At 35.2% G+C, this 19,358-nt stretch overlaps 1 protein-coding gene across 2 annotated transcripts in view; it reads right to left on the reverse strand.

Moving 5' to 3' along the window:
• Positions 1 to 16,398, reverse strand: part of LOC106093384 (transcription factor sox-3) — a 29,166-nt gene extending 12,768 nt beyond the window's left edge. The window contains exons 1-3 of one of the 2 annotated variants that reach the window (XM_013260439.2): positions 16,022 to 16,398; positions 7,612 to 7,684; positions 5,359 to 5,749 (exon numbers count right to left, since the gene is read on the reverse strand). In XM_013260439.2, the coding sequence (XP_013115893.1) occupies positions 5,359 to 5,732 (374 nt within the window). In that variant the 5' untranslated portion in view covers positions 5,733 to 5,749; positions 7,612 to 7,684; positions 16,022 to 16,398. The remainder of the gene's footprint in view (positions 1 to 5,358; positions 5,750 to 7,611; positions 7,685 to 16,021) is intronic. The other variant, XM_013260438.2, reaches the window with a different exon arrangement.
• Positions 16,399 to 19,358: the final 2,960 nt, after the last annotated feature.

Genomic DNA, 19,358 nt, shown 5'->3' on the forward strand with positions numbered 1-19,358 from the left:
AGATTTTGATAGCGGAAATACAAGGCAGCCCAGTGAACCAAACGTTCAGAATTCGGTCGGAAGTATGTACACAAGTCGGTAAATTCATCAAATTTTCCAAGGCAGCCCAGTGAACCAAACGCTCAGAATTCGTATCCAGAGTCTGTCCGAATCCTTAACAAAAAATATATGGAGTGGTTGACACGATTTCGAAACGAAATGTCGGAGGGAAATCTGATGTTTTTGCCGACGACGTGCACTGAATTCCAATGGCATAATAAATTCTGGGCATAAACCATGGAAAATTCTAAAGGGAAATTAGAGATGTCGTGTAGAATACTAACCAAAGTCTGAAATTAACTCTTATTGAATTCGGATATCTTTTCCGACGTGTTGTATCGAATTCTGTCCGAATTCTAAAATAACGTCTTATAACTCATTCCGTTTGTCAATGCAAAGTTTTGTTTTCACTTCTAAGAATTATGTTAAGTATGATCTAAATCGGTTCATAACCTGATATAGCTGCAATATAAACCCATCTCGTAGCTTGAATTTTTGAGCCTCTAGAAGGCGCATTATTCGACTAGGCTGAAATTTTACGTAAAGCATTTTGTTTTGTCCCACAACAACTATGCCGAGTATGGTCTTAATCGGTTCATAACCTGATATAGCTCCTATATAATCCGATCTCCCGATTATACTTCTTAAGCTTCTAGAGGGCGCAATTCTTATTCGAATTGGCTGAAAATTTACAAATTTGCACAATGACTTCTACTATGGCCTCCAATATACAATTCAATTATGATCCGAATGGAACCATAACCCTATAGCATAGCAATTCTTATCCATTATCCTTTGTTTGCCTAAAAATAGATACCGGGCAAGAAACTCGACAAATGTCTATATATGATTTGGCCCGGCAGCACGCTTCTGCATAAAAATAAATGATAGAAATAATTTTTTTACGAAAAACACATGCATAAAAACCTTCCAACGCCTTTAAATGCTGATCGATTTCTAACAAATAATAAACAAACAGCATAAAGACAACACTCCAAAATTAAAAATTCTTTCGCTTAAACTATAGCTGTACAACAAATAGTACAGACTGTACAAAAAGTAAAAACAAACGATAACAAAAACCTTTTGAAGTGCCGTTTAGACATCGTACAGAATTCGACCCGAACTGTCGGAACAACAATTCCTTAGGCGCATTCCCATTAAAAACAAACTCGTGCACAAAAGAAAAAAATATCAGAATCGCAGTTCAGGCATCGTTCAGAATTCTTTCCGAAATGCCGGAAGACAAATTTTTAGTGGTTCAAAAAGACCCAAACGGTTCAGACATCGTTCAAAATTCTCTCAGAACAGTCGGAACAAACATTTCTTCAGACAAGCAGAACTGAAGAATTCGCTTCGAACTATCAGAATAAAGCTTCCTTCAGAAATCGGAACGAACTCGAAAAGATTTTGTCGGACGAGTTCAGAATTGTCTGACATCAGACACAGGTTTCGCTGGGGTTTTATGAGTGTGAGTAGTGAGTCGTAATTTGTGTCGGGAATTTGATTTTACTCATGCACGCTTTCACTAGAAGATTATGTTTTTATTCGGGGAGATACACGATCAAATGACTGCGCAAATTATTGCGTCTTTTACTTTGTGGGCATTTCTAATTAAGTTGCAATTTTGCCAGTTAATGCAGTCAAAATAATTGTTTATGCTCATTTTCACATTTGAAATATAATTACCCTTATTCCGGTTGTCCATGGGCAAAACCGTAGTTGAAGACGAACTTTGCATTTTGTGGTATTATCCATATCTATTTCCGCGCCAGCAAAGTGCCTTTATGCTTGATCATCGTAAAATTTTAAGATTGTTATCCCCATACAAGTGAATTCCTTGATCGGGCTAAATAGGGCCGTATTTGAATATTCGAGTGTGTTCTAGGTTTTATTTAAGAAATCTTATAATGAAAATTTTTAAAGTTTGAACAAAGCATGTGCGTGATAACAAAAAGCTGTTTCAAAGGGCGAAAAGGAAAGTGAAACCTAGAACAGACCTTATCACTGCTAACAAAGGCCGATCTCCTGACAGAACTTTAGTTGTAAAAGAACCCTTGAGATCTCTGCCGACTCAGGTCCATAATGGACTATAATTGAAAAATGTAAAGGTGATTTCCCACACTTGCTAATTAAGTTGCAATTTTGCCAGTTAATGCAATCAAAATAATTGTTTATGCTCATTTTCACATTTGAAATATAATTACCCTTATTCCGGTTGTCCATGGCCAAAACCGTAGTTGAAGACGAACTTTGCATTTTGTGGTATTATCCATATCTATTTCCGAGCCAGCAAAGTGCCTTTATGCTTGATCATCGTAAAATTTTAAGATTGTTATCCCCATACAAGTGAATTCCTTGATCGGGCTAAATAGGGTCGTATTTGAATATTCGAGTGTGTTCTAGGTTTTATTTAAGAAATCTTATAATGAAAATTTTTAAAGTTTGAACAAAGCATGTGCGTGATAACAAAAAGCTGTTTCAAAGGGCGAAAAGGAAAGTGAAACCTAGAACAGACCTTATCACTGCTACAAAGGCCGATCTCCTGACAGAACTTTAGTTGTAAAAGAACCCTTGAGATCTCTGCCGACTCAGGTCCATAATGGACTATAATTGAAAAATGTAAAGGTGATTTCCCACACTTGCTATTGTAACTATTTTTTTCCTTACTACAAGTCAATTTGGTTTTTAATATTATTGAAGAGGATTTATGTTCATGTAAGGCTAGACGACATTGAAGGCCTGCACAAGCCGAATTGAATGAATGCATGATTGAGGTCACTGCATACCATTGTCCTGTTAAGTTACGCCGTACAAATTGAATAACAGACACTGGCCACCATTAATGATAACGACACTCAAAAATACATGCACAGAGGCCCAAGCCCGGAATGGCGTGAAATAACATAGACATGTGGTAAGATCATATCAGGTAGATAAAAAAAATACAGCATGCCAAGAAGGGGAATTTGTTGCCATGGACTATCTCATGCGCGAGTGAACTTTGCAAAGAAACGGTTGCATTGAAGTGAGATATTTGGAGTACATATTTCAAAAAATAAATAAATGGTAGAGAAACATTTTATGCATTTAAGAGAATTTCTAAGTGAAATATAAAATGTTTTAATTCTCATTCAATAAAGGCAACTAACACAATTGGATAAGCGAATGGACAATTTGAGGCGCAGTCACGGTCCACATTTGCATGAAATAATCTTCAAATATTAAACTATATGGACTGTACTATCGATTCAAATAAATATTTGATAGACTTTTCTGAATTTTATGCTTTTTTTGAAAACTTTCTTACAGCTCTTAAAAAATCACCCTTTAATATCACTTTTGGGGAAAAGTAAGCTAGCCAAAAAATTAGTAATTTTACATAACTGAAAAATTAACAAGTAAAAAGGCGTTAAGTTCGGCGGGCCGATCTTTGGATACTCACCACTTCGGCTATGAATGAATGAATAATTTCATCAAAATCCGGTGAAAATTGCATACCTTATGCCTCATATCAGTAATATCAAAATGTGATCCGATTTAGACCAAATACTAATAAGTACAAGTCATTCTTCAATTGTGTATAACAAAATATTGGTCTTTTTAGTAGCTATATCTTAAAATAACCGATATGAACCACCATGGATGTCGAAAAGCCTAACATAAGTCAATATGTCAAATTTCAGTTAAATCGAATTATAAATGCGCCTTTTTTAGGGCCTGGACTTTAAATCGAAATCTTAGTCGATCTAGACCAAATTGCAGAAATATTTGGAGGGGATTAACTTAACTCTCTGTCCCAAATTTCGGCAACATCGGACAATTAAAGCGCTTTTTATGGCCCTAAAACCGAGAGATCGGTCTATATGGCAGCTATATCCAAATCTGGACCGATCTGTGCCATAATGCAGAAGTATGTCGAGGGGCTTAACTTAACTCACTGTCCCAAATTTCGGCGACATCGGACAATAAATGCGCCTTTCATGGGCCCAAAACCTTAAACCAAGGGATCGGTCTATATGGCCGCTATATCCACATCTGATCCGATCAGGGCCAAATTAGAAGAAAGATGTAGAAGGGCCTAAGACAACTCACTGTCCCAAATTTCAGCAAAATTGGATAATAAATGTGGCTTTTATGGGCCTAAGACCCTAAATCGGAGAATCGGTCTATATGACAGCTATATCCAAATCTGGACCAAATTAAAAATGGATTTCAAAGAGCCTAACACAACTCACTGTTATTGGCCTAAGACCCTAAGTCGGCGGATCGGTCTGTAGGGGGGCTATATCAAGATATAGTCCGATATAGCCCATCTTCGAACTTAACCTGCTTATGGACAAAAAAAGGATCTGTGCAAAGTTTCAGCTCAATATCTCTATTTTTGAAGGCTGTAGCGTGATTTCAACAGACAGACGGACGGACATGTCTAGATCGTCATAGTTTTTTACGCTGATCAAGAATATATATACTTTATAGGGTTGGAAATGAATATTTCTATGTGTTGCAAACGGAATGACAAAATGAATATACCCCCATCCTTCGGTGGTGGCTATAAAAAAAAACAGGTACATTTTCAAAAGTAACATTGTTGTCAGATGCACTGCAGGTTAGCCGTGTTGCTGCAATAACACTTTATTCAACCTTTTTTAGCAAAAAATTACTGCTGTCCCAGAATTCCTGTTGTTTCAGCAAACATTACTAAGAGATTTCTCTGAGTGTTGATAATATTTGGATGACCATCTAAATCCTCTAAATCCTAAAATTGCTTTTCAGTCCAGGCTATGTTTCTTATTATGGATATTGAATATCTGGAAATCTTTTGATGTAAATTGTGTTTTAAGGACCTGAAGATTTGCCCAATAGATATCTGTGTCTGTTAAAAAGTTAGAGAATTATTTCCAGGGGTTTCCGATGTGGAATCATTGTTGGAATTTCAATGAAATATTACCCACTTCGTCTTTATCGGACCATATTTGGTATATCTACTATGTAGACCGGCCTACTGATTTGCCGTCTTGGGTTCACAAAAAACAAATGTGTCGCTAAATTCTCGAACTTAACCCCTTTTTTTGTTTATATTATAACACCCAACATTTGGGATAGATCTTTAAGGTAATAGGGGAGAAGATAACACCAATGAATGTTTGGATGTAAAATACATAGTTTAAAAAAATACATACATAATTTTGAAATGGTGCATAGCCTTGAAGATGCCATATCAAGGAAAGTAAAACTAAAAACTGCCAAACTAAAGTTTTCCACTCAGACTCAATTGTAGTTTTTATGTTTTGGTTTGGGAATTGTTACGGCTCTTACCTTAAGCGTTTTGCTTCGTCAATGAATGGCCGCTTTTCAGTTTCGGTGAGAAGTTTCCATTCTGCACCCAGTCGTTTCGAAATTTCGGAGTTATGCATTTTTGGGTTATCTTGAGCCATTTTACGTCGTTGTCCTCTCGACCACACCATAAAAGCGTTCATTGGCCGTTTTATATGGTCATTGTTGCTCATGTTGATGGCAGCTGTATTGTTTTGTTGGAGTGTCGTCTGATTTGATGTTGCCATTGCCTTAAATTTGCTGTTTGCAGTCAACGAGTTTGACTGTTTAAAGGGACTTGACATATGCAAATTCGGCGAAGAACTTTGTCTTAGCTGCGTCTGACGATTCTGAATTACCGCAGAGACTGTCGGCATAGCATTTGTGTTCCTGCCTGGAAATATATTTAGAAATATATTTAAAGTACCTTTCCGAAAAAAGCAATATACTTTATATAAAAAATCTACTAGATATTCCCGATTTTTAACAGAAATTTTAATTTAAAATATTACCGATAATGGTTGTTTCAACAGAACCTCGCAAAATTAATACGGCAGATCTCCTCCTTACAGATATAATATATCTCTCAGGAGTGCCGCATCGGATAGAGTTGTTCCACCGAATCGGTGCACTCAACGAAATTTGTTATTCAAAATAGCAAAAATGTTGCTTAAAAAACAGTTGTTGTTTGTTGAGAAGGGAAAGCAGACATAACTGCTGTTTCACCAAACATTGGGCTGCTGTTTTAGCAAACTTTGCGGTCTGCCTTAATATTGAAGACGTTCTGCTACTGAAATAAAAAAAATGCTCTTTTTATGGATTTGTTTATGTTTGCCTATTACGGCCAGTTTCCAAAGACTGTCGAATTAAAAATCATAAGAAATTGTGTTGGAATAGAGATGATTTTTATGTGTAAAATATCACATAAACATCGAATTCATTGTTATACATTTTCAAAGGTGGCCGAACTCGCTTCCAATTTTATTGCTCTGCTAATGTGTTCATGCCTGTCGTGGCTACTTATTTGTAAATTTTATGAAAATATATTATGGAATGCAAACATCCACTGAGACACACCTTTCCATTTGCCTATTGATAAATATCTCATTCGTGAAAATTCCTTAAATCTGCCTGTGCCAACATTATTTCCATTTTTGGCATACCTTTGTATGAATGAGTAATTCAACACATTTTGTCCCTTGTTTACTATCCATTTCTGTTAGTAAGCACAACAAAAACATCATGATATCACTTATATGCAACTCAACAACAAAGTTTTGTTCATTGCTGTTGAACTCTGCTGTTTCTTGTTTGAAGATCATGTATGGAGTGCAACAACAACGTTCAGTCTCTAGTTTATTATCCATTGCTGTTGGATGTGGATGTTTGTTGCTCGAAACCCCTTTCTATATTGCTATTTCTTTGCATGTTTCTTTTGTGTCGCAGACCACGCGTAATCTGTGAAATGTTATGCTACTATTCATATTTGCCTTTCACTGCCGGTCATGTGTTTTGATTATGTAAGCTATTTTTTCGGGCTGCGATCAGGTAAATTTTTCCATTTTCTTTTATTTTATTTTGGTTTATTCTCTTTCTCACAACAACTCTTTCTAAATTTAGCAGCCAGCCATTTCAGCAGTCAGCCTGGCGTTCTGAAATGCCGTATTTGCAGCAAATTTAATAACTAACAGTCAACAGACAGTGTTTGCTATTTTCAGCAAACTTTTTTCTATGAGTGTGGTGTGCATTCGGGTCGTATTTTGTTTCACACATTTGTCGTAGAACAAAATAGAACTTCGTTTATTTTGCAAAAATGGAAATTTGCTCATGAACATACCAATGAGGAACAGGGGGCAACCTTCTCAATCAGTGCTTTTCGGTTCAACTTTAAAGCTTTACGCGTTCGACCGCTATCGTAATTTCGACAGACGGATGGACGGGCATGGCTAGATCGACTCAGAACGTCGAGACGATCAAGAATATCCTCTAAGGGGTCTAAGACGAATATTTCGAAGTGTTACAAACGGAATGACTAGATTTGTATACTCCCATTCTGTGACGGTGGGTTTAATAACATGATAACTCCGTTCGGTACTGTATGGCTCGAGGAGTTTCTTTTAGACTTTTTTATCCCTGAGTGTAAGTTAACCTCATTCTGCAAACTCTCATTAGTTTTTCAAGGATACCGAACACGGCAGCCCTGCTCTATTTTAGTACTATACAGTGCAGTGAAACTTTTAAGGAAATTCAACTAACCAGTGCAACGAAGTTCTGGATAAATCACCAGTGCAGGCTTATACAGAAAATATCTCTTCAGGATTACCACCACCTGTAGAAATAAAAAATCTATTATGAATGACAGCATAAAATTTAAACCAAATATTTACACAATTGGGTGTACAATTTTGATAATTTTTTTAAAAATGTTACAAATTATTTTATACAATGTTACCACAGCAGAAACATTTTTTGGGGATGTTTTCGCCGAAATTCGAGCCAATGCGTACGCCGTCATATGCGAACATGGTAACCTCTGCGCCACGGCGGCCATCCAAAAACAGCCAGTAAAGGCTTTAGTTTAGTTTGAAAGTGCACACAGAAAGCAGATTAGTTGCTCCAACCAATTGTTTGCCAACCGAATGCTGATGGTTCCATATAGTACAAAGGTTCATTAACAGTTCGGTTGCGACAACAATTTGTTATTGGTACCAAAAAAAGGACCGTCCAAAAATTTTTAGAACAGAATGTGGACATATATATATATACATATAAGAGACATTTTCGCCAAGTAAACTTCTTTTCCCAAAAACGTTAGATTTGGTTACGATAATAGTACATGTTTTTGCGATAAATTCTTGCAAGAATTTGTGAGAAATATAATATTTTATTTACATTTTTTTATACTGATAATACCTTTCATTCTTGATATATAAAATATAATTCGGGATTTCAACTAGTTTTTCTTTACTTATAAATTAATTTTTTCTCATGCTTATGTTAATATACAGGGTGGCTGATGAAAGCCGCTACCAAAAAAAAATGTAATAACTTTTTTTCTATTTAATAATAATAATTTAATAATTAATTTAATTAATTAATTAATTAATTTAATTAATAATAATTTAATAATTAATTTAATAATTTAATTTAATATGAATAAAAGAAAAATGTATTCCATACACCGAAAAAAAAATGTAGCAATATTCATCATTGTAGCAATATTCATCAGCCCCCCTGTATGTATATGTTAATATATGTTAATATTTGTACTAATATCATTTTAACTTTGAAATAGATTTTTTATTGGTACCAAAAATTGTACTGTACGGAAAAACAAAAAAAAACTGACTTTTGACATAGTTTTTTTCATTTATGTTTCTTTATTTGAAGAATATCAATATGTAAATATGCAAGATGTTACATTTTCTACAATAAACAGAGAAATATCCAACTGCGAATTGCAAATTGCTTTCACGTGCCTTATAACTTTTATAAAAAAAATGGACTACGCCAACATGATGAAGTAGCTGCATCACGGTCAATAACCATAGCTGAACTATGCAGGTTTATCCAATAAACCCAGTGAGCTCCTCGTAAATAAGATGAATGCGAATTGATATACAGACTTCTAAAACTTAATAAATACTACAATACTTAGAAGCAAAAAACTAGAAATTAATGATTTACCGAATGTGAATGACAATAACATATTCGGCTAAAGTAACTGATAGTATCGTAATCTACTACTGAACTAAGAAAATGACCTATGTTTGGTGCTGACAATAAAACTATGATTACTCTGGGTGTAGAGGCAAAACAAATTTATTTTTTGTGCAAATGATTAAATCATTGGCATAACCAATAAATCAAATATGAACATCTTCATTTAATGATTTCAGTAGTATCGTAATTAAGTTAAATACTGAACTAAGAAAATGACCGATCTTTGGTGCTGACAATTATTTACCACTATTATCAATTTGTGCACACAGAACACTAATTTGTTGGCTCAACCAATTTTTTTACCAGCCGAATATTTTGAGGTTCTGCGTACAACGTAGTGACAACTATTTGCTTGAATTTCGGACAAACGATGAGAAATGCTCTGAACATCACAATTGGTGATCACAACGGAATGTCTTTTATTTGGTTTTTGTCGCATTCATCATACCTTCCATACAGTACTTTTCTTTGAAAGTTGGTTGCCCTGACATTTTTAAAAACATCCAAAGTGGTCGTTGACCAAAGCTCTGCGAGGCCCAACATAACGTGTGTTTTACTTGTTAAGATAAAACATTACCATCTATGAACAGCTTCAGCAGTCAATTCCGAATAATACGCATTTATTTTCTTGTTTCAGTGGATCACATTACGGTAAATCGTAATTTCCAATTTTACTTGTTAATGTTTGTTATTTTAATGTATAGCAGAAGTTAATTAACTATTTTTTAAGTATTTCCTCGACTTACCTTAGGTAAGCTGGCCGGTTTAACCTTTTGGCTTGGTCATGCTACTTTTGGACTTATGTACCTTTTATTGCGCATCTAGTTGATCCGTTGAACACAACAGAATGCTCGCCCTGTTGTGGTAACCAATCTTGAGCAGTTACAGCTAATGGATATAAGAAAGACTTTTTGACAGATTTTTTGCTGAGATTAGAGGTGTGCATGTGGGTTGTCGTGTCACACGTTTGTCATGTGATTCGTGAGTGAGATCCAAATCTAATCACGTTGAACAGAACAGAATGCTAGGCGATTCGCTGTTGTGATAACAAATCTTTAGCAGTTACAACTAATGGATAAAAGAAAGACTTTTTGACAGGTTTTTGGTGAGATTAGAGGAGTGCACGTGAGTTGTCGTGTCACACGTTTGTCAAGTGAATGAGATCCAAATCTAATCACGTGATCGTGATTAAATTAAACTTCTTCGAGCGTGAGTGAAATATTGCTCACGACACTAATCATGAATCGCAAGAAAATCACGACCCACGACTCACTGGACACTCATGACTCACGAGATGCTCACGACTCACGAGAAAATCATTCGTCTCGTACGCGTGCGTGAACGTGGGCCAACACAAAAAGTCGTACGTGAGTAAAAAATTTTTTTTTCTCATGAGCATGCGTGAGTGGAAAATAACTCACGCGCACATCTCTAGTTGAGGTAACTAAATGTTTGGCTAACCTAACTCTTTGTTGGCACTGTTGTGAGGGTGTTGAAACAAATGTTAGTAACACCAACAGCTGTAAAAGATGATATCATTATTTAAATGTTAATGGTTGATACACCAAAAGACTCGGCCCGGAACATCATTATTTAATTCTATCAATATTATTATCGTCAAATGAACTATTTAGCTATTAAAATGAGCGAAATGATGTAAGAAAACATTTTACCATCAAAATCTATTTGTTATTATAACAGTTTTCCAACCACGTGTTTCCCTGGGTATACCTATAATTAAATTCCAACCAATGATTTCTCTGGGTGTATGGGACTGACCAAACATGCACTTGACAGGCAAATTGAAGGTGTATTTTCCTCTTGTAATTTTTTCAGGATTTAACATGATGTATTACAAAGACATTTATTTTATTTTTTTTTTTTTTGAATATGGTAGCTGAAACTGGCGCAGTCTCAAAAATTTTGAAATAAACAGGCATTTTTATGTTTAGATCATTTAAAGCAACGAACAAGTGTGTATTAAGAATCTTATGAAATTTCAGCAAACAACACATTTTTTGAGCTTTCCATTAAGAAACAGCCGCTATTACTGCAACATTTTGGGGAAATATACATCGAACAATCAGCAGATTTTTATATAAGGGTATATAGTACATATTCACAATAAATCGCTATAGCGATGCCCACCCAATTAAAGGAACAAATTTTGGTTGATTTGTATTTGGTATCGGTGTGTATTAGAATTGTAAATTGGCAGCCATGCTATCTATACTCAGAACTGCTAAATTACAATTCTCTAGCTCTCGAAGAAAACCTTTTAAAATATTATTTTTTGTAGATATTTTGTCTGCCGTTATTTAAATTCGTTAGAAACTGATCAAGTTGAAGAAAACTTTAAAAAATGTTATGCCATATACCGCTAAAACTAAAAGATAATATATATTGGGTTGCCCAAAAAGTAATTGCGGATTTTTCATATAGTCGGTGTTGACAAATTTTTTCACAGCTTGTGACTCTGTAATTGCATTCGTTCTTCTTTCAGTTATCAGCTGTTACTTTTAGCTTGCTTTAGAAAAAAAGTGTAAAAAATATATTTGATTAAGTTCAATTTAAATTTTATTAAAAATGCATTTTCTTTCTTTTAAAAAATCCGCAATTACTTTTTGGGCAACCCAATATTACACAAGCTTTTAGAACATACATATATGCATTTCTTAAGCTGTAGCCAACTTTTAAACAGATAAAACAGTAGAACATGTTTAATGTTTTTGCAACAAATTACAGCTGGCTGGGAAATTTTCAGCAGATTGTATATTGTTCCAGCATACATTGTTTGCTGTTATTACCAATTTCTTTGAGCGTATCCATTCTACATACACCATTTTTTGTACTTAAAAGGTTTTTTGCCAAATTATGAATGCTGATTCAATGGTTCACCATGGCTACTAGTATTATAATTACAGTCGGACCTCGATTATCCGGGAACCTCCATTATTCGGGAGTATAAGCAAACTTTTCGATTCCAAACTTGAAAAATTTCCTACGAATATTCCATTAAAGAAAAGGGACAAACTTCTCACATATCAATGAGTAATGTCCGCTTCCAGTTTCAGGTCAATGATAAGGGACCTCCTTTTTATAGCCGAGTCCGAAAGGCATGTCCCAGTGCGATATCTCTTTGGGAAGGGGTGTCGCACAGTGGGTGTTCTCACCAGGATTCGAAACCGGGTGTTCTGCGTCATATGCGGACAAGCTATCCTCTGAGCTACGGAGGCCCCAGTTTATTGATTACGTTTGAAAAATTAAACAAAACTGGTGTTCTTCTGAAAGCAGATTGGTATGTCTTGATGAAGCGGTTGTAGGTGGGCATGAGGTGTTAAAGAGAGAACAACTGCGTAATTGTGCGTACAACTGCAAGGCGTTAGTAATTGGAAAAAGAGCTCGGCCAAGAGATTAAAAGAATGTTCACGAACTTCCCGTCAGATATATGAAGAATAGTTTAACAATCACTTTGTTCCCCAAATAAGAGATCATTGGAAGCAAAATCCTTCTGCCAATAGACAACTGGCTCATCCCGACGTAAATGATTTCAAATCTGAAAATGTTGGTGAACATTTTGTCCAACGAATTACACTTCATTAATTCATGGAATAAATGAAAAATATTGTGCAAAGACTAGTCTGAATGGACTCATAACCCTTAACAAGAATACCTATTTATGTATTCTGACGAGAAATACTGACTGATAAACTAAAATACCTACATGGTGTCCAGATTTTTGCGGGCTCTCTTTGTATGGGATATTCGAAGCAATGTCTGTGTTTGGTATACCTGGCAAACTAGTATGAGAGAATACAGAATAATCTTTATTGACACGCGATCATCAATCAAAATAGGTTATGCAGATGGTCTTACTGTAAATGAATGTAAAACAAAGCTATTATAGATAGTAGTACAGAGGTGGTTATAATCAACATTCTCGATAATGTTTGCAAATTGATTGACGAAGGTTTTCGGGTTGTGGATCTATTTTTTGATCGATATGATCGACCAACCAAAATGTTATTCCTTGGTATGCTTGATATATCACTTGTTAAATCATATACTAACACGCAATTTAGCATAAGTTTGTCCTACTACAACATTTATATGACTTCCCCAGCTTAGAGTTAAGTTAAAAATTACCCCCAAAGTTTTGACACTAGACACAATTTAAATTTTTTGTTGATCCAGTAGTGCAAAAAAATCTTTTTATTTTTATGACAAGTAATGCTTTTGGACTTATATGGATTTAATAAAAGACCATTTGTTGTGGCCCACTTACATATTAGTTTTGAGGTCATCATTTAATTTCCGCATGCACTGTGCAATATCGTTCAAAGGGAAGGTTATGTACGTCATCAGCATACATATGTGCTTTGCTATGTACCAATTGGAGAGGAAGGACATTGACATAGAGTGTGAAGAAGAGAGGCCCAAAAATAGATCCTTGAGGTACACTCTTATCAGCACTCAATGATTTAGGACTTTTATTTCCAGAGTATAAGATTGAGATCGTTTGTCGAAGTGTTAGAAAAATTTAAGAAACTTCGAAATTTGAAACAATAAAATTATGCCCTTCAACTAAATTTAGTTTGTATAAATTGAGTTGAGTTATTGCAGAACTAAAGCGAATTGCATAGAAGCCTTTTTTGCCAGTTAATGGCTCTATTCACTAACTTTCGGGAGGAACGAAATATATCATGCAGTTCTGTTGTTTTAAAGCGTTTCCATCGTTAATACGCTGCATCTCCCTTCTAATTAAGCCTTTAATGAACGAGTTAAATCTGGGCTTAGACCTTGGATTAATATTTTTATTTTTGATCCGAACTGTGGAATCATACAATGAGGAATGTTTTCTTGAAGACCATTTTGTTGTAGATCAGCTGTTGTTATTTTGTATAATCCTTTCAATTTATCTGACTGAATTTGTCGCTTAAATCACTGTGGTTTAAACTCCTATAGAAATCAGAGATCTTTGTAAAATGTTATATAGAAAGAGATGCGGCTCTCATATCCGAATATACACTACTAATACTAAATTTCCCATCAACATTCCACTAAGGAACAGGGGATACTTCTCTCATATCAATGAGTGCAGTTCGAATATATGCTAATAAATAAATGATATATTAATGCGAAGAAGACGAAGTTAATGCGTTTTAGATCTCAAGGGAATTTTGATTCAAGTTTCATTGTTACCATTTGTGGCAAGCAAGAATCTTTCATGGGATCAACACATTTACCAATTGAAGTAAAAAATTTCGCCATATTTGGTCATCATACTAAGTATCTATTGACCAGGCTTTAAAACAGAGTCATTTGAATTATTTGACTATAATATACGCTTACAAAAGAAGTACAAACCTCACATCCTTGCAGCGTTTACAAAACAGAGCTTTGAAACTTGTTACAAATCTGCCTATGTATATTACATTGAACTTTAAATCTGTTTGGAAATTCGTTTAGCACTACATTACCCGTTTATGGGATGTACAAATATCAATTCATTCTTGATGGCTTTAGAGTATAAACCATATTGGTCATCATACAGTTGAGTTCACTCAAAATCAAAAACCGAAGCAACTCAACAGGAAATATTGGGTTGCCCAAAAAGTAAGCGGATTTTTGATATAGTCGGCGTTGACAAATTTTTTCACAGCTTGTGACTCTGTAATTGCATTCTTTCTTCTGTCAGTTATCAGCTGTTACCTTTGGCTTGTTTTAGAAAAGAAGTGTAAAAAAGTATATTTGATAAAAGTTCATTCTAAGTTTTATTAAAAATGTATTTACTTTCTTTTAAAAAATCCGCAATTACTTTTTGGGCAACCCAATACAATATTCTGGTAGTCATGAATGGAATAATTTACCATTACATGTAAAATGCTGCTCCACTCTTTCGGCTTGAAAACTCATTTAAAGTAATTTTTGTTACTTCAAGTCGAAGAAATGTTATCTTAACTTAAATATGTGTAAACTAAATGCTTCTGACACAAAAAGTAAAAAAGACATGTAAATATATACAAATAATTATTTAAAAATTTGCCAACTACCCTCTTAATGCCATTCGGCGCTAAGGCACTAATAATTTATGGAATGTATTTACGTTTTAAATGAAATAAATAAATATAAAAAAAAAACTTTCAAAGCGCCAACTGAATCCGCAAACGATGAAGTATCAGCTTGAGCAAAAGCGCGCAGAGGGTCTCACTGTAAACGAAGGTAAAACAAAGTTGTTAAAGCCAACTTTCATAGCGCCAACCGAAAACGGGCAAACCATGAAGTATCAGCTTGAGCAAAAACTTAAAAGCTAGACCTAAGATACATGGAATGTTGATATTTGTAACTTTGAAATAGTTAGAACCATTCTGTACCTCGGTGCCGTCATGAAGAATACAAACGACATCAGTTTTAAGATCAAAAGTAGAATCTGTGTGAAACGCAAACAGGGAATGCCGAAATTCGATGGAAAAGTTACGTGGAGCAAGGAAAGAAACGCTTGAAGAAAATCACTTCGTTTCGCTATGTGAGCATAATTCTATCCCCGTCGCCGACGTCAGTATGGAAGTGGTAAACTTTTTAAAGAAAATAACATTATACATCAGCGTTTATTTCGTTTACGGGATGTTCTATAAAAGCATTATAATTTTGTCCATTTTGGAGTTTGTCACTCAAGCAACAGAAATCTGCTACTTGGATACATTATTTCATCTCCTTAAATATAAATGCATCTATACAATAATCCAATATTTCGGTGAAGGGCTGTGAAGAGATGAGTCAGTATCTAGCTTGCAATTCGATTTGCCCTCAGGTCAAGGTCATATTGTAATAATTTTAATTTATTTATTTTTGTCAAGTCTCGCTTAAGAAGGCGATTTTTTCACGTACACGTTTGTTTCGATTGCGATCTTTCGAATGATCAAATTTTCAAACATTCACTCACTTTCAATTGTTTTGTTAACTCGTATTCCTCTTTGCGGGTCTTGCACTTTTATTTATTTATTAATTTATTGCTACCACCCATACAATTAAGCTCTGGCAAGTTGATGTTTCGATACACTTTCTGCTGATTTTTATAAGTGATGCTTTTTTAAATTGCGAACATGTTCTTTTCAGATTGCGACGATTTTGCTGCGAGTGCTTCATGCGGGATATTCGAGCCAAGGACTGAAAATGAATTTGCGGTTATCCGGAATATGTATCAGACTGAGCAATGCTACCACTAACACTGGCAACCACCGAGTGAGCATACATGTAACCAACCAGCCCAACCAAACGGCAAACACCCCAATCTGGTCATTGTCGTGTAGAGTTAGCTTTCATTGTAGTCTTGCGACCCGGAGTGTTGAAGGAACCACGGATAGTATTTGGTATGCTAACTTCGGACGCATGTATTGGTATGTATAATACAACCGTGAATGTTTACAAACATTTTCCATAAAATGCCCGTAGATGAGGAAGGGGTGCTAGTGAGTTTGGCAGTACGGTGGGGGCTTCATTTATCGAGCAAATACTTATCTCTTATCTGTAATTTTTATCAGAAATACAAAATTCTGGCGAGTCCATGTAGGTCTTCATAAACGTATTGGTGGGTAAACACGCTCTCACTGTGCGTATTCGTCATCGACCAAAGCAGTGAGAAAAACATGCAACACGTGCTTTTGAGCGGAGATATGAGTATGCTGGTCCTTTCCGGGAAGTTGCTGGCTGGGGGGAGAGTTAGGCGAAATCAGAAATCCTGTCGGCTTAGGTGCTAAGATTTGATAGTTGGTTACACTCAAATCTGAAGGCATTGCATGCTGTGCAATGATGCATTTGTAAGTATGTGAAACATGTTCCCGCCAAATATCAGGCGCATGCCCGGGAAATCTCTACAACACTTTGGAGAGATTTAATGGCCTTAATGAGAATCCTTCGCAACCACCGATTCAGCACAGGAGCTAGCGGGTGGGTGTTTGGCAAGACGAATAATAAAAACCGCACAATAAAATCAAAGGAAATCCCCCTTTACAATAAAATCTTAACAAATGAAAATGGTTGTTGTTTGGGAATTCTCACTGTTCCACAATAGCCATCCCCACACGTTCGATATAAATCCCCATGTTTTCGTACGCGCATGCACTCAATTTCAGGGCAATTTGGCCAATAGCGAACACAAAGCCACTGAAACAGTTAAATTGTCTCATTGTGTATTTGTATTGTGTATTGTGCCAACTAATGTATATCGGATGTATCGTCTTCTGCTGCTAGTACTGCTGTATGCGGCGCTTGTGGGAATAACCCGTAATCGTCGACAATCACAACAGTTACAGGCTGCTGCATCGACAAATGACATCCTTCCATCTGCAATGCTCGCCCCTGAAAGAAAACAATGCACTTGTTCAAGAATTCTCCTTATAAACTTGTTGATGCCTTGTCATCATGATTACATATTAGCCCTCATGGCTTATCAATTACTCCTTTTTTCTGGTTCGTTAGCTGCGGTCTCTTCCACCACAACGACTGTGCCAGATATTTATTCTAGGCATTGCTAATGGATGGATTAACGGCGGGCATATTCTGTTTGGTGTAGTGTCGCCAAGTAGATGTAGTACTCGTACAATCTCTTCGTTTTAGCACATTGCAACATTGCTTACCAGAAAAATTAGTTTATCAGTGTTTTATAACCTTTGAGCACCAAAGTGGGTACATCGGACGAACATATGTATGGGAGCTATACCTAATTCAGAACCGATTTGGAGCAAACTTCTCAGATATTGAGGTAGTTACCGTAGTAAGCGTTGTACAAATTTTGGTAACCTTTGAGCACCAAAGTGGGTACATCGGACGAACATATGTATGGGAGCTATACCTAATTCAGAACCGATTTGGAGCAAACTTCTCAGATATTGAGGTAGTTACCGTAGTAAGCGTTGTACAAATTTTGGTACGTTGGTCAATAAATACGCTGGCAGTGGTTCTGGGAATGAAATCGGGCGGTAAATATATATGCGAGCTATATCTTAAGCTGAACCGTAATCTGTCGAGAGTCAAGAGAAAATCTATCCTGCTAAATTTCGATAGAATCGGTTAACAAATGACTCCGCTATTGGAATATTAGTCCAAATCGCACGAACATCTATATAGGAGCCAGGGACGCAGCCAAAATGATTTTTTCTAAGGAAAATAATTAAATTCAATTTATTCTAAACAAAATTTTCATTTACAGTTTTTATAATGACATAATATTCTGCAAAGACACCATTTTGCTGAGGCTCCTTAAAATTATTTTTCTTAAGGACAAAATTGTAATAAAATTCTTATTAAAATTAAAATTTTAATGAAATTTTTTCTAACAAAAAATGTTTATAATATTTTCTTACGACAAAAATCCAGCACCGACCGGACCCCCTCTAAATTATTTCTTTACAATTTTTATAAAAAAAAAGATTATTAAATTTTTTCTAAAGACTACATTTTAATGAATTTTTTCTAAGAACTAACTTTCAGCGAAAAACTCTCTAAAGACAACCTAACCTCGAGAATATTTTTTAAAACTAAAATTTAAATTTAGCATAAACATTTTAAAAGTCTTTTTATTATGCTTTTCGATGTACGTTTATTACTTTATTTACGGATTGAGCTTAAGATCTCAAAATTGCGATACATATTTAGAATTTCGAGAATTTATATTGACGTAGCAATTATTTCAAATATTTTGAATTATAAAAATTTTTGCAAATGGATTTAGGCATAAAATAGAACCTGCTGTCAAAAGAAATAGGATTATTGCCACAAGTTTATTTTTTATAGAAACTATCAAATTCAACAAGATATTAAAACGGATTCCAGAAATCTCACTCCTGAAAATTGTGAGAAATTTTTTCGATTGATTTTTGGGATATAAGAAATTTACGTCTTTTGACAAGCCAATTTTCCCCTAAAACATGACGGAAAAAATTTTTGCAACTGGTTTTAGTTTGGGACATTAAAACAAGACATTAAAACGGATTCCAGAAATCTCACTCCTGAAAATTGTGAGAAATTTTTTTGACTGATTTTTGGGATATAAAAAATTTACGTCTTTGGGCAAGCCAATTTCCCCCAAAACATGACGGAAAAAATTTTTGCAACTGGTTTTAGTTTGGGAGGATTTGTCAATAAATGCGCTTGCAGTGGTTCTAGGAGTGAAAATCGAGCGATAAATATATATGAGAGCACAGGGACGTATCCAGGATTTTATTTTTCGTCATTCCCCTAAAACATGACGGAAAAATTTTTGCAATTGGTTTTAGTTTGGG

This window comes from Stomoxys calcitrans, chromosome 1 (genome assembly GCF_963082655.1).
Source record: "Stomoxys calcitrans chromosome 1, idStoCalc2.1, whole genome shotgun sequence".
NCBI classification, from domain to species: domain Eukaryota; kingdom Metazoa; phylum Arthropoda; class Insecta; order Diptera; family Muscidae; genus Stomoxys; species Stomoxys calcitrans.